Source organism: Cupressus sempervirens, chromosome 10 (assembly GCF_028749045.1).
Source record: "Cupressus sempervirens isolate cs-2001-9-10 chromosome 10, ASM2874904v1, whole genome shotgun sequence".
NCBI lineage: Eukaryota > Viridiplantae > Streptophyta > Pinopsida > Cupressales > Cupressaceae > Cupressus > Cupressus sempervirens.
Window position 1 is genome coordinate 470435432 of NC_143127.1, and position 17769 is coordinate 470453200.

General features: G+C 34.2%; 1 protein-coding gene across 1 annotated transcript in view; it reads right to left on the minus strand.

The window, feature by feature from the left end:
* The window catches only part of RAD50 (DNA repair-recombination protein (RAD50)), a 236507-nt gene that overhangs the window by 178913 nt on the left and 39825 nt on the right, over window positions 1-17769 (minus strand). Inside the window, exon 6 of the mRNA XM_089806593.1 lies at window positions 230-344. Within this exon, the coding sequence (XP_089662719.1) occupies window positions 230-344 (115 nt within the window). The remainder of the gene's footprint in view (window positions 1-229; window positions 345-17769) is intronic.

The following is a 17769-nucleotide window of genomic DNA, read 5'->3' on the forward strand; positions in this document are numbered from 1 at the left end:
CAAATGCGTTCTATCAGACAAAGAATTAAGGATTTGAGTTTTCTTATTAGTAGATATATCCAACCATGAGATCAAGTTGTTTCCAGCATGGAAGCAATGTCAGTCAACAGGCTACAGAATTCGCGAACAAAATGCTTAGCTGTCCTCCACTTAAATTAGATTTTTTAACAAACACATTTCCTTTCAAAAAAAATATTATGCATGAAAGAGTTGCATCCATCTAGAGAACCTTGTATGCTGCATCTTTCAGAGTTTGCAGATTCTCTAATTTCAGCTTATACATCTTAATTTCCTGAGCTTTCTCTTTGTGAAGCTTCTTTATTACCTCCAAGGCTTTTGTGTATCTGATGGGCAGATAGAACATAACAAATTACATATGGTTATAACTATTAAAATTTCAAACACTTAACAAGCATCAATATAAAAAGGCAATGAAGAAAATTTAAGATTCTAATAATAATCAACCATTGCTTTACTTTAATATATTCAAATGTCAAAACCCAAAGACTAGCAAGGAGAACATAATTTACCCATTACTGAAAAAACAATAAAGGGGAAAGGGAGGTAAAACTGCATATATCTAATGTGCACTAGAAACCTGATGATTGGAATTGATGCAAACAGAATAATAACAGAAGAGAGCCCCACATAAAAGAAAACATGAAGCAAAAATTAACTTTAACAAAGTTGGTAATATGATTATATAATGTGATATCAAGTCACCAACAAGTTCCAGTTCTTTACATGATCATTACTAACTAATGAAGTTCAAAAAAATTATCAATGGCCACAGCATCAGAGAGTTAAAACATAACATCACACCAGATGAGACTATAATCACATATCATTTGAGAACATGACCTCCAGTTAGTGATAGTAAAGCCCCTAGTGAGCTGAAGGTTCCACAATTTCCAAATAGAAGCCCAAAGGGTCCAGAAAAGGATATAACATGGGAAAGAAAAGATTGTTATTCCCATACGTAACTGAAATTTATCAAGCTACATATTTTATTTCCAACCCACATCACATCACCAGTGGTGGAATCGTAGCAATGAAAAGCCTTGTTTGTGTTGAGTACTATGATGTCCCCTTCCTCAAATGGAAATTAATTATAAATAAATAATTAAATAAATATATTAATATCAATCATAAAATAAATGAAAAATTGAATTAAAATACTAATCATTATAATGAAAGAAACTCGAACATACAGAATAGGTTCCCAGCAACAATCGATATAACAGATTCTATTGTTATCAAGCATTCCCAATTGGTGGCTAGATAATCAATGACCAACAATTGCAATAATCAGATGTCGATAATATCTAAAGTCATTATCCAATCAAAATGATCGTGAAGGATAGTTGAGTCATGACCAGTCAGATAAAGTTAGCGATTACCTGTAACGTTCCGACTATGCTGGGGGAGATGTTTAGGTAAGCCTGGAGGATTCTCTTGTGTTTGAGCCAGCTACTGAAGGGTCTCTTAGTGGCCATACAGTGGGCTGAGGGTTGGGTGTATGGTCTTCGAGATTATGTGTTTGGGAGCTCGCTAAAATGGGGTGGAGAATTCTGTTAGCACAGCCCAAAGTGAGGGAACGTACGGTAGGAAAAGTACAGTGAACCCAGCAGTCTTTGGATGTTCGTACGGTGATAATCTAGGGGCCCATATGGTGGGGAAGGTGGACAAACAATGTCGTATGGTATGTGGAGTGGCAACCGCAGGATAGGGTGATGACTCAATCGTACGGTGGAGCAGCAGTCGTACGGTAGATTACATCCATACAGTGGGTGTTGTTAAGATCACTAAACAGTAGCAGGTCGTACGGTGTGTGCAGATTGAGTTACAGACGAACGCCAAAGCAATACATTCACTAATTACGCTAATTAATGCCCAAAACAATTGACTCAATCCGATTCTAGAGATGTATAAATGAATCTGCAACAAAGATGGTGCTCCGATTTGCCAGGTCCGAGCAAAGTAATACAAAGACAGAATAGGGTGAGGATTGAATCCCACCGAAACCAAAATAGCCAAGTAGGGAAGATCTTTCACTTTCGAAATGGCGAACAGTACAGAACTCCAACAGGAATTCGCAGTACAAAGAAATAATCCAAATTGCATACCAACTACTAACTACATGTCGTGCTTAAATACCCGTCGGAGAAACTTTCCGAGGGTCTACAAAGATAGCCGACGGCTACACCTACCTACAGAAACAATTAAATAAAAATGGGTCTGACATATACTAAATCAATCGGCCCATTAACAAAGGTTTGATTAAATATTTATTTTATGACGGAAAAATTACATTACCAAGGAGATGGTAATTAATAATATGTAAGGTATCGATTTCATAAACAATGGTTCAGAGATCGATATTAATACTAATCGATATAATGATCATGAAAATAATCGCTGATAAAGATATTAGACAAGTCTAACCAAGGAGATGGTAATTGATAATATGTATGGTATCAATTTCACAAATATTGGTTCAAGGATTGATATAATGATCGTGAAAATAATTGCTGATAAGGATATTAGACAGGTCTCTGGTCAATAGCATTGACTCACAAAGGTATAAAAATTAGATTCAATGATCGAGAGTTGTATATAGTCGATGCGATACTAGGGATAGTGCAAGACTTTTAGTCAAGGAGCATATTGATTAAAGAGAACAAATTTCCACAATCCATTATACAGCATATTGACTAGTACAGCATATTGATTGTTCGCATATCCGATAGATGGAAATTATGATTCAATAGATCTAGAGGTGACATCTTCAAGCCAATCTAATATGTACAAATATATATCGCTCAAGATCTTTAGACACTTTACGAGGTTGCCATAAGGGTGGATAGGAATGATAATATGAAAGAAATGCCTATCTTATATCAACATTTGGAGAAATTTGTATTAAACAATCATGCCCAAATTATGAATTGTTAAAAGAAGGGAATATGGGCTATTAAGTTAATAATCAATATTAAGACATGCTACTTATTGGATGAAAGCTTAACAGAGATTGTGTTGCATAAAATGATGGCATTGGCTTACTTCTGCAGGAGCAATTCACATTAGTATCATCTTTTCAAAGAGGATTATATTAACCATTAATTGGAAGGGGTGTGATTTGTTATAGTATTGAAGAATTAGCACCTCTTGGTAGCTTATTAAAGGAAGGACCAACCTTACTTATAAGGCATTGAAGAATAGCAGATCAGAAATGCGTTTGTTACTCATCATAAAAGAAAGGGAGAAAATAAATGAATCTGTTACATTGCTGACAAGCATAGTGTGACAGCAATGATGTTGTAACGCATCTACGAGTTGGATATTGAATTACAAAATATAAAATCTGGATTCTATCAGAGATTAAAAAATCAGCATATGGTCTAATATATATATCATATGTATCTATTAATAAGAATAATATCAGAATTATATATCAAATATAGTATACAAATATATATGTACTGAAGACCTATTACTATTTTAATCTGGAGAAGGGAGGGCAGTGGCGTTTCCAAGGAGGAGCTTGTATAAATTTGTAATGTCCCTGTTAACTTAAACATAATTATTTCATATTTAATTCGAATTCTTACAGTATATGTCCTAAGATACAATAATTTTAATCTAAGATATTTATAAACAGTATTAGTTTAATCAAGATATATAATCTATTAATTGCCTCATATCTACTCATATTACTATTCCAGCTCAAAGACAGAAGGAGTAGGTGTTCTCCAAGTTGCCTAGATACCAACTTGCAATGGATTCCCTCAAAGTTTACATGTCCAAGTCCATATTCCATCTTGACTCCTGCCCTCAAGGCTTCCGGAACACTGACCCCCTATCCTATCTTAGGACAAAGATCCATTGCTTGGATTTATACAAGCCCCTCCTTGGTAACATCTAAACATTCCCTTCTCAAATTAAAATAGTAATAGGACTTGATAAATATAAATCTGTATAATATAACTGATATATAATTATGATGTTCTCATATATATATATATATACAACTCAATATATATATGAATATCCTATCTGATTTCACTGATATTAATATATATATATATATATATTTTTTTTTTTTTTCCTGATTTATTAATATATATATATATATATAACTGAAATAATCATAGTTACAGGCGTCTCTGGGAGTCTGAGGCAAAGTCCAGATTTCCAAGGCAAATGGACTCTAGTCCTGATTTCAATCGAGTCCTGGCAGAGTCCACCTAGACTTATCGAGTCCAAAGACTCTCCAAACTTGCCAAGTCCTTAGCTCAAGACTCTCACCAGCGGGTGCAGCAAAAAAGACCCGAAAAAAAAAAAAAAAAAAGTTGAGTTACTCTTTTTGTTTTGTATAACATCCATTTCACCTAAAAAGGTCATTCCACCCTTTGATAATGCTTATGATAGGGAGGAAAGAATTAGAGAAGTGTGTTGGGGTATTGAGAGAGAAATTAGCAAACTAGTTGGCTCTCCCATATCGATTGCTAATGGTTTGTGCAAATTTGTAGCTTGCACTTAAGCATTGAGAGAAGCTTAAGGAAGCATCTGGAGGAGGCTTCCACAAACTTACTTGCATTTCCATTGTTTGTGCAAATTTGAAAAGGTAAGCAACAAGTTGCATTTTTTTGTATTGTTTTGTAAAATGTTTTACATTCATATTTTTTACTTTCTATTTTGTTTACATTTGTTTTAGTCCCTACTTCTAGTATCTACTATTTAGATTTATTCTAATTTATCTCGATGACAAACTTGATAAGTAAGAGGGCCCTAAAGTTTAAAAATCTGATTTGATGCTAACTTTTTTCTATTTATAATATATTCATATTGCAACAGCACTCACATTGACATCATGCCTCAGGGTGAGCCTTGTGGAAGTGGAACTAGGGCTGCATGTAACCCTAATGCAGATCCAAATGCAATAGCAAGGGATAGGGCTTGGAAACATGCCAACCCGGGCCACAAAACAGGAGTTGTTACATGTTAGCATTGCGGTGTAATATATGATTGGAGGAGGCATAAATAGATTGAAGTATTGCCTAGCATAAATAGATTGAAGTATTGCCTAGCACATATACCTAGGCGTGATGTTATAAAATGCAAAGAAGTACCCCAAGATGTTATGCAAGACATGCAAGTTCTTTTAGAGGAAAAAATGAAGAAAAAAGAATTGAAAAAAAAGCAACAAGAAAAAATGGCACAACTAGCTCAAGAGGGATCTTCTAATTTTTGCTCTCCATTATCCCCAACTCCACCTACTAACTGCTACTACTTCTACGAGTGTGACCATTGGGCCTCACATTTGTAAGCAAAGATCAACACTTGATTCCATTTTTGTTCCACGCACAGCTCCAAGTGCACAACCATCGTTTGAGAGCATGGGTTGGAACAAGGAGAAGCATGATAATGCAAAATTGGCACTTGGAGACTTTTTCATCCATAACAACATTTCATTCAATCCAGCAAGGTACTTATTTATTTAATCTATGTCTTACTTATGTTGCTTTCAAGTTTCAAGAGACAATAATACGCTTATTTTGTTTATTTTAATTTGTTTTCAAATTTAATAGTAATAATATAAAATACTAAATTTTATTCAATTTGTTTTAGATCCCATTATTGGCAAATTGCAATCGATGTTGTTACTGTTTGTGGTACGGAGTTCAAAGCCCCTAATGCTGATGAACTAAGAGGCCCTACTTTGACCCAAATGGTGGCTGATGTAGAAGGTGCAATCAAGGAGCAGCATGAGGTGTGGAAGATGAAGGGTTGCACCATCATGACTAATGGTTGGACTGATAGAAAGAGTAGAACACTCCTCAACTTTCTTGTCTCCTCATCAAGTAATTGTAGACATTAAAAATTTAGAAGTAGAACTTGTACTTAAAAATTTTGAATCTCGATTAAGTGATTAAGTTTATAAATTATGAATTTATGATTGATCATTGATCATTATACTAATTTGTTTCTTTTTCTTTAGGTACCACAGTTTTTTTGAAATCAATAGATGCCTCAGGAAAAACAAAGAATGTTGAATATCTTTGTGAAGTAATGGATGAAGTGATAAAGGACGTGGGTGAGGAGAATGTGATGCAGATTGTTACAGATAATGCAACAAATTATGTTGTTGTTGGAAAGCTTCTTATGGAGAGACACCCTCGCTTATTTTGGACCCCTTGTGCTACTCACTACATTGACCTCATGTTAGAGGATCTTGGTAAACTCCCTTGGATAAAAACAATTATAGTGCAAGGAAGGAGTGTATGCAAATTCATATGTAATCATACATGGGTCCTCAACCTTATGAGCAAATACACAAAACAAAAGGAGTTGTCTTGTCCAGGGGTCACTAGATTCACAACCAATTTTCTCACATTGCAATCCTTGCTTGATTCAAAGGGAGGTTTGACGCGCATGTTTGTCAGTGAGGAGTGGATCGCATCATCATATGCAAAGACTGTTGTAGGGATTGATACAACTGCTCGCATTTTTTATGAGGCTTCCTTTTGGACACCGATCGATGAGATTGTGAAGGTAATTTTCCTTTTTGTCCTCATTTCAACTTTTTTGTTTATAAAATTATGTTATAAATTATTGTTCATTTTTTAAAGAAAAACTTAAAGCTAATTATTTCTTTGTCAACTTTCATAATGAATGCAATTCATAAAGCCGCTTGTTGTTCTCCTACGAATTGTTGATGGAGAGAATCCCTCAATGGGCTACATTTATAAGGGCATGGATAGGATGAAGGAGGTCATTTGCACTTTTTTGCAGGGAATCGATATAGGTATGGGCCTCTATGGGATGTCATTGATAGACATTGGCACAATCTACTTCACCAGCCTATACATGTTGCGGCCTACTTCCTTAATCCAACATACCAATTCAGCCCACATTTCAAGGCTGTTGATGAGGTGTGGAGTGGCCTCTATGATGTTGTAGAGAGAATGTCACCTGATTCAAGAGTTGGAACAATTGTAGTCCGTGAGATTGAGTTGTTTAAAAAAGCCCAAGGGGACTTATTTAAAAGGGAGTTGTGCAAGAAAAATAGGACAGAATTGATTCCCAGTAAAAATCTATGATTCTACATCCTAATTTCTAAATCTATTACCATTTTAATTTGATAAAGTCAACGTTATTGAATTGATTTAAAATTTTCTTATTTCAGATGCACGGTGGGAGATGTTTGGCACTAAGGTGCCAAATTTACAGAGGATTGCAATTTGCATCTTAAACCAGTCATCTGGTGCATCAGGACGCGAATGTAATTGGAGTCTATTCAAGCATATACACTCGAATAAGCGCAATAGGTTGGGAGCACAAAAATTGAATGATTTTGTCTTTGTTCACTACAACCTTCACCTTCATCATAGACAGATCCTGGGCACCAATACACAATTGTATTGGAGAATGTTGATCCACATGCAAAGTGGAACACAGAGATTGTTGATCCTGTCTTCAGTAATGAAGAAGTGGACTGGGTTGATCAGGTGGATCAAGAGGCTGAGGCAATAGTGATGGTAGTCGAAGAGGCTAAAGCGCGAGGAGACAGAGTGCAAGACCCTGAGCTTAGGAGTGATGGATCCAACTCTGATGATGAGGATTATGTGGGTGAGAATGAAGATGAGGATGAGGTTCAACCTCGGACAGAGGGAGAGAGGATGGCTCTACAGTCTTCCATGACTTATCTTAAGCGTACTCATAGGAGGACATAAGCTACTATGAACCTTAGCCTTCTACTGTTCCACACTCTAGTTGTTATTTTGATATATGTTTCGAACTTTTGATACCATGGATTCCGTAATCTATGAATATTGTAAACATTTGAGACAACAATGACACTATGTTTATTACTTTAGAGATATTGTGTTATTCAGTTTTTTTCCTTTAGAAATTCGCTTTTATACTTATGTGATCTATGCAAAATTGTGTATGTGTATTAAGTAGCTTCTATTTTTCTCAATTATTGTGTATTTGATGTTAATTGACTAAAAGATGCATGAAAAAATCTTAAAATCCTTAAGAATCTTTGAATTTCATGGGTTTTTCAATTTTCCGAGTCCTTGCCGAGTCTAGTCACCGAGATGGCGTCCGAGTTGGATTTTGACTTTCCGAGTCAGAGGCGAGTCTGAGTCTCGTAACACTCGAAATAATACTAAATATGTACATATGTTAGACCATTTGTTTATATATATATAATGGTCCTCCATATATGATAATATGTAGATCAGTGTCATCATATTCATAACTATATATATATAATCTTCCAAGTCAATGACTTTCTGATCCATTTGGTGAGTGTCAAATATACTTTAATAATTCCTTATTATTTTTCTTGCACCATCTATCCAATATATTTCCTAAACTCCAGAACCATCCCTGCTCCTCAGATGTAATGAATTATAAATTATAATCCTTCTATATCTCCATCTATTATGAGGTGTGGCATCTTTTCGGAAGCGGTCACTTCTGCATGAAGAGATGCCACCTTCAATCGCTGCCCTCTCAAAGCCAATCATCCTTGGCTTTGTTGATTGTTGTTACACCAGTGTGCAGAGGTCATCACTGTCATTAATACTGAATATTGTGTCCTCCAAAGAACACCAGGTCTGCAAATAACATTTATCTGTGATTTTACATTGGAATATAAGTTCTGAAAATAAATCTTGTGTGTTTGGAAAGTCGGGAAAGTTGTTTGGTTTAGATATAATTGTTGAATTACAAATTTGGAAATTGTTTACAAATCATATGTTCAATATTAATCTCTTATCATTAAATCAAGCTATCTTACCTGCACATCTGAATTATAAACCAACTATTGCTACAATCACAAAGATAAACTAGAAAACTTAGTGTGAACAATTGCATGCAAATTGTTTGACAAAGTTCCGACAAGCTGAAGAAAAAATTATTTTGCAAAAAAAACGGTTAATCTATGAGATTGTGGTCGAATCCTGTTCTCTGTTAGGACAGAGCCAATTGGGTTTAAGTTACAAAATGAAACCAGTTAGATAGATGCCTTGTTTAAGTTGTTAGGAAATGAAACCAGTAGGTAGATGCCTTGTTGAGTCCTTGAGTTCTATGTTGAACCATTTTTTTAACTCCTTTATTTGCAATGGACTAAACTAGTGAAAATTACAGCCCCGAGACGGGTAGAACATTTAGCTTTTATAGAGCCTTACCAAAAAAGGTTTAAGCAATCAGGATAGTGATGTCTGAAACACGGACCAGGAGGTCCATGGAACGAGTTTGGTGACGACACTAACCACACAGGCTATGTGCTTGTACTTGCAAAACCTTGGTTGTGGCGGTGCTATGCATAGCATAGCATACGTCAGTCACTAAGACCAGTGATACAACGTCTAGCTAGGAAGGTCATCTAGTTGGCAAGAATGTTTTCAGGATGACTAGCTAAAATGGTTTTGGGTTATACACCAAGTCTCGCATGGCAAGAAAATGGATACCATACTCATGTACTCCTAGGAAAGGTTGGGCTACTTTCTCTATAAGTTGTGGGTGACGATGACAATTGAAAACTCCATGGTTGGGTGGCAAAAAACCCTAATGATACTCATATTAGAATATTGTGATGTTTCTTTAATGGTCATCTTAGTTGACCTTTAGTTTATTACGTAGTTTTTATTTTTATCTTTAGTTCACAATTGTTTCATAAGAGAAGCATTCTCTTTGTAAATCTATATAAGGAGCTCTCAACACCTCTATTTAATACAACACTGATTTACCATAACATGGTATCATAGCAGGTCAATGAGACTTTCATAGAATTTGGCAGTTTCTTTAAGAAAAAATTGAGCCTCTTCTAATCTGGATTTTTTCTGTGATGTCCTGGATTTTAAAATGGAAGTGAATTAATAAAAACAAAATATAAAAAAGAAATAGATAGTAACCAATTATAATTAAAGAAAGAACCAAATAAAATGAAAGGAAATGACTTTTCAACTCCAAAAGCTGCCACCTCTTGGTTTTAAGGATATAAAAGATAAGTTCAAACTCAATCAATGGTGGAGTATAGAATATAATAGAGGAATTTTGGTAATAACAGAAGAAGAATATCTGAAAATTCACCACGGAATATCTACAGAACATTCCACACAACAGTTGCATCATGGAAGAAATATAAGAAAGGGTAATTAATTACACAATGTCTGCAACTGTATATTAAATACAGTTACATCCCTATACAACGATTAGTATCAGGAAAGTAAGGAAAACTTTCAGATCATAAGTCAAGGATTTATGCATCTATGTGGCTGGTATGAACAGTTTGCCTATTTAAATAATAAATTTAAGAAATATTGAAGCACTATTTTTAACATACATGCTCAAATCTAGTTATTATTTGTAAGTCTGAGAACAAGAACATAAATGCAATAAGGGAGAGACCTGTGTAAAACCAGTGAATTGGTCAAATCCCAAGACACGATAAAGATCAGCAACCTTGAGCACCTTGCGGAGATGTCCAAGAAAGCCTTCAGGGTTTGGACCTATAAAAACCTTGAGGGAAACCATTGAGTTTGGTGTCTAAGGCTCTGAGCAACCTATTGCATTTCAGCATTCTCTCAATGGGAATAATAACCAGGATAGAATTCACATATATAGCTTATTACCAATTTATCTATAGTTGTTACCTTTATAGTATGAGTTAATATAATTCAATTTAAGTATATTAACATAAGTTCAATTACACACAATTATTTAACCTTGTATGGGGACTTTACAAATGGTATCAGAGCGTGATCTTGTCATCCAACAGGGTAATCATTCTAGTAGATAAAAAGGGAGTTAGAAATAAATACACATGTACTTGAGAAAATATTGAAGTAAAGAAACAAACTATAAATGTTATGGATAGAAAGACATTTATTTCAATAGGAAGAAATCTGACAAGGATAAATGTTATGGATAGAAAGACATTTATTTCAATAGGAAGAAATCTGACAAGGTGTGTATAATGTGTATAATGTGTATACTTCGTGTATGCTTCGTGTCTTCATCCATTAAAGTATATTATTTGTGTATTCTTCGTGTCTTCATCCATTAAAGTGTATTCTTTGTGCATTCTTCGTGTCTTCAATCATTAAAGTGTATTCATCATTATGCTTTATACCTTCATATATTTATATATTTCACACTTTCAAATGGATGTAATTCTATATTTAATTAATCTACAATAGTAAGACCCGAATATGAATTTAAAGATTAGTAACAGAGTTGCGGAATTACTCACAAAAGACCTCTATAAAAATTAATATTGCTTGAGGACAAGTAATTTTGGGGAAAGTAGGACTGTGATGTCCCAGATTTGAAAATAGGATTGAAGAACAATTTTTTTTTTAAAAACAGAATATAAAAATAAATAAATAGTAACCAAATATAATATAATATAATCAATGAAAGAACCAACTATAATGAAAGGAAATGGTTTTTCAACTCCAAAAGCTGCTACCTCTTGGTTTGAAAGATATAAAAGTTAAGTTCAAACTCACTCAATGGGGGAGGGGGCGGTTTGGAATATAAAAGAGAAAATTTGGTAACAGTAGAATAATATCTGAAAACTCACCATGTAAACTAGATAAAGGTTGTTACTTTAATTCTGCTACTTATTCTTGTACAATGAATTCAGTTGATAGTTTTTTTTCTAAATGAAGTAACGAATATAACTACCGTATGTCATTTTGTTATGAAAGCAGTTATAATCTTTGAATATGTTTTCTATTTTCTGCCTATGAAAAATAGCATGTTACAAATATCGTATCTTATCTCTTAAGTCAATTTTAAAATTCCATGAATACGTCCTTCATTTCCTAATGTCCCAAAAAGGGGGCATACATTGAAATATGTGTTTGTGTGTGTATTGCTGGTCACTGTTTTTATTTTCTGAGTTTGCAGATTGTATTTAGGTGCTGGTTGATCTTCTCATCTTTAGTGATGATCGCTTGATTTGCCTTGATAGTTCATTGTTGTTGAAAGCTGGATATATGTATAAATGATTGGTTGACTGAATGAATTCTTTAATGGTTGATGGGTGATGATGTGATGAGCGCTGGTTTGAAATATTGGTGAAATGAATGAATGATGATTTGATACAGTGATTTGTTGATTGATCATTTGCTTGATTTGATGATGGACGATTGCTTCTGTGGATTATTGAGTGATGATTGACTAGTCATCCTTGAATGAATGGAATGATCTCTTTTATGCTTCAAAATGAACAGGTCACCACTTTTCAAAGAGTCAAAACCCTTCATAACTTTTGCCTTTACAAGGAGTCACTTCCTTTAATTTCTTCTCTATTAATTCTTTCTTGATTCACCTTTTCTCATCCTTCCTCAGCCCCTATCAAACAAAGTTATCTTCTTCGCTCTATATCTCATCTTTGAGGAAGTCACAACTTTTCATCTCGATTCTTTTGACATTCGTTAAGATTCACAAAATTTTAGTTATGGTTATATAATTTTATTCTTTATATTTATAATTTGAAATTTTTTTATTTTTCTTTTATATTTTAAATTGTATTATCATTGATTATTATTAAATTCAATTTCTCATGATAAAAATGGAAACTAAGCAAGAATGGGTACATGCCATTGTGATACATAATTGATAGGAGATAGAATCAACAATGAAATATCCTAGGGCAAACAAAAACAAAAGCAAGAAAATTCTATGATGATCTATATCATAAATGTATCGTCTTACTTCAATCGGATTTATAGAGTGATGAGGCCTTCATGACACAATGCTCTTCCCCAGTTAAATGTTCCTATGGGAATGAGGCGAGCTTCCACTTACTGGTATTGAGGCTTCAAATGAGTCACCTTATCTTGCGTAGTGTAGAATCTTCTATTAAAAAAATTGCCTTAAAAATATAAAAAGGGTCCATCTCCAAGGATTTACTTATGTCAGATCTGGACTGAGATAAGTGCCACAAAAGGTGCTTCTTGGATAACCTCAACAGTCAATATAATGACAATGCCCAAAGCATGATCATCAAGCACGAGATCGTGGTTGATTTAAAAATTGTGCACCAATCCTCATCTATTTATCAACCTCAAAAGCCTTGAGACTCGCCACTGACACAAGTGATTTTCTATCAGGTTTTTTCAAGTGTTTTGGAACGTAGTGCACCTATTTCTCCTATAACTTTGTTGTCATTACTTAGTGAAATGGCATCAGAAATGACACTAGGACCTTTTGATTGATCAATCACAGGAAGGTAACTCTAAATCTCCCAAATTTCTCTCTGAGACTTCACTAATATGTTACTCTTGCAGACAAGGTGGTTGTGCCAGCAAAATTGCAATGTCCATTTTTTGTCGAGCATCCAATAGAAAAAGATGAATTCCAAAACTTCTAAGATGCAAATGCTTCCAAAAGGCATCTCTCCAACTATATTTTAATTCCAAATCAGTCCCTTTTACGAGGGAAATTAAATAAATGTGGCCCAAAAATGATAATTGACTTAATATACGAGGGCCTCAATTAATTAATTGTTAATTGCCTTTTTTAAATTAATAGCCTATGCACATCAAATAGGTTATCAATGAATCTCTCATTGACCATTGTAAATTAGAAGACATGACAATACACCTTCCTAGAATTGCTTGCACGCAAGCAAGTTCAGATAAGGAAGCTCTAAGTTCTACTCAATCTGCCAAGTGGCATCTCTGGCTGGTAAATCCCTCTATCTGATGAGATGTTCTTTGACAGTACTGCTTCTTAGCTTCCACTTCCTGATACCCAAAATCCCCTCAGGTACCAACACTAATATACCTTCATCATCAAGAGACAGAATCTACACTGAAACTGTGGCTTGATGTCCAAGTGCCCTTTGAAGGCAAGAGACATGAAACATGTTATGTATTATGCATAGTTGCATGGGGACGGGGATACGGGGGTACTTTGGGTACAGGTACGTCAAGTATTTAATTATAATTTAATATTTTATAGAAAACCTGAAAATATGAGTCCTGATATTTCAAGTTTTCAAGAATAGTGATATGTTTGCAGATGTGTAGGTTTTCACCATTCAGTTTCAAATTTGCAATATGTTTGACAGAACATATATGAAATCAAAAAAATCGGAAATCCTATATGTTTTGAATCTCAATGCATAACAGAGAAGGAAGACTTAAAATATGAACAAGAAGATCACAAATCATTTAACAACATATTGCAAATGATAAACATTAAACTTCTAACCTGAATAGTGATAAGAGTTTAGCAGTTTATCGTTCAGTGTTAATCAATTGACAATATTGAATCAAAGTTTCAAACTGATTACATACAAAATAATGCTTTGCAAACAGCAAACTGTTACACAAACCAAAATCCAACATGGAATATTTTTACTATTTTCTCTCCAAAAAAATTAACAAGTGCTTATGTGGCTCCAGGGTACATACCCCAGGGAATACCAGGTACGGGAAACGTGTCCCAGTACCTAGTACACGTCCCAGGGGTCTGGGTATGCATACCCATGCAACTATGGTATTATGTTACTCTTTAAAAGTTCCATTCATATGACACCTTCCTATTCAACTTGAAACCTGCACATTTTAACCTTTGTGTGTAAGATAACAATAGCAGTAATGTTGTTCCTTTGCAGCCTTGCAGATAGCTCAGACACATGGTCTTTATTGAGAGAAATGGTAGCAGAGGCATATCTCAAAGCTGCCTGGGAAAAGGAACAAGGCTTGAATGATATTTGTCTAATTTTCAACAGCCTATGATGAGCCTCAAAGAAGTGTTGGGATTTATTGAACACTTTCTGCAAATGTACAAACATTGTAGGTGTTATTGATGTGTTCTAAATGCAGATTTGAATCTCATATAAATATGACAAGAGGAGACATGTATCATGAAGAGACATGTCTGTATGGTTTAATCGTCATTTAATTAATAATAATATATTAACAAAAATAATAATATACATAACATTGTATATATATATATATATATATATATATATATATATATATATTAAAATATATCTATTATATACTATAATATATATATGATATACAATAATATATATTATTTAACATGGATAAGTATATATAGGAAACAATAATTTACCAATAACAATAATGTATCTCAGATTGAATCAAACCAACTGAAGCTACAACCTTAACACTCCCTCTTAGATAGGGAGGATTTGTAGAACACATTATGCTCTCAAGTATATGAAGAGATATCATCTCAGTATGATATTCCTGGAATGGCATATTTAAGGATATCAATATAAATCCATCAACTTAGATGTTATCTTTCAATATAATCCGAAGTATGATTCAACAAGAGATATTAATCATATAATATTCATCATACGTATATTCTTTCGATACGTGCACTGGCATCATATCCTTGACGCCTACCAAAAGAATATGTTACATCCTAGAAGAATATGAGTTATATGAATTCCAGCACTCCGAGACAACAACTTAACAAGGAATCACAATGTCATGGTCTCTATCCTGACAAGTATCGTGATCTTCGACACTCTGAGACAACAACTTAATGAAGTTTGATCATGATACATTCATTATCATGACTTCCAACAATCTGGGATAACAACTTAATGAAGTTGCTGATGATAACAAGTCTACCATTTATAAGATCATCACCTTACAATGGTTACCTTCTGTTATATATGTCAATGAAAGATTGTCACCTTTCATATCATATGTGAAATAGTAACCACCATGAACCAAGTCAGAGGGTGGTACAAGGGCTTTCACCTCAATTTTCTCTCATAGAGAAGAATGCATTACAAGGAATTTCACTTCGAACTTTTCCCTTATAGAGAAGAGATCACACTTCAAATTTCTCCCTCTAAACAACAATCCTGGGAAGTCAAGTCCTCTAGTTACTCTCTTAGAGCTCTCTTTGCCCAAAGATGCCTGTCGAACTCCATCTGAATCCGATATCGCTCTTCCTGACTTTTTGGTGATAAGTCATTACTTCCTCATTATGTACACAAGAGTAGGCCAATCAAAATCATGCAGTTACACATATGTATCTCTAGGCTCCCTTTAAGTATCAATCTTCTAAGCTCCTATGTTGCTTTATCTAGTCTAATCATCAAATAACTAATGATTTTTAGATCATAGCTTCTTTCAAAATACATCAGAAGATTGAACCTGCACAATATTTTGGTAGCATGTGTAAAGTACCAGCCTTCATTTCCTACAAGAACATCCTCAGACATAAAGGAAAAGATCAAGGCAAATAACTCTTATAGTATGTATAAAATTACAAATAAGAGAGAGACTATAATGAGTGGATAAATGTAATACTTACTTGAATAATAGATACTTATATGTACATCAACATCCTTGATATTAATTTCTCCAATGAAGGTCCATATGTATCAAATTAGAAAATTTCATTGATGGGAATGAAACATTGGTTTAATGTAATTATTCACCCCCCACAATGTAAAATTCCCACTCAGTCTATTTCATAGAGTTGAACCATTTCTTCCAATTTACTTTAGGAGTGAGCCTATAATTTTTCTATAATCTCAGTGTATATTTTTGTGGACCTAATCATTACTATCCTCATATTACCATCATTGAATGAAGTATAAGTTGTCATAATTTAGAAAGAAATGAAGTCACTAATACCATTAAATGTCATGGCCCTAGAAAAACTCATGATATTAAGGATATATCTTGCTCTTGTTTGCAAGTTACCTTGCGCCACACACCGCCACGATGGAGGGTCAACCAAAATCAAAGAATAAGGTCACAAATGAAAAAACACATACCAATATAAAACAATGATAAATGTAATTAACATGAAGCATGAACTATCATTGAAAAATAGAGGAATCCATGTCAGACACCATTTGGATTTGAAACAATTGATTAGGAGTTGTTAGTGGGAACATGAAAATGATGGCTTCCTTGACTAATTCAAGGAGTGTGTACCACAACATCAGGCAACAATGAGAAAAGTTTATATTGCAGCAGATTTATTGTGCAAACATGCCGAACATGGATTAGAAAATTTATGTTAAATACCTAACCGCAAGACATGGTAGGATGCATAAGACTTATGCTATGATGACATAGCAACTATATGCTATGATGAGATTGAAGTCTCGATGAAGAAAAGAAAGTGCGTTGAGCGCATAATGGACAGTACCGAAGGATATAGAAAACAACATTTAATATTAAGGAAAGAGCCACATACTAATGAGATAAATCAATAACCAAGTATTTTTATAAAGTAGCAGCAATAATAAGACAGTTCTGAGAAGGCTTATTGTCATACATTACCAAACATCATTGGAAAACATCTTTTTTCTTCCCATCCTTTATTGGATATGCCCGATTCAGCGTTAGTCATCGATTTTAGTTGGCTGCACACATTCAAAGAAGATATAGAGAAGGATGTATCAAATGCATCGCTACTGGATAAACAATTCATTTGATAAGAAGACCAATTAGTATCAGATTGTTGTAACCAGATCAGTTGAAAAGCATATTCAATAAAGATATCAATTTCTGCTAATACAACTGATAATCATTTGGAAGTCCTCACTTCCTCATTATGTGCGCAGGGGGTAGGCCCATTAAATAGTCATACAATCACACACAAGGACTTTTGAACTCCCTTTGAAAATCAATCATTTGAGGTCCTCAACCAGAGTTGTCTTCAATGAACTATCATTCTCCCTCTGAATTTGATATTAATCAATTTTCCTGCATTGACATTCTC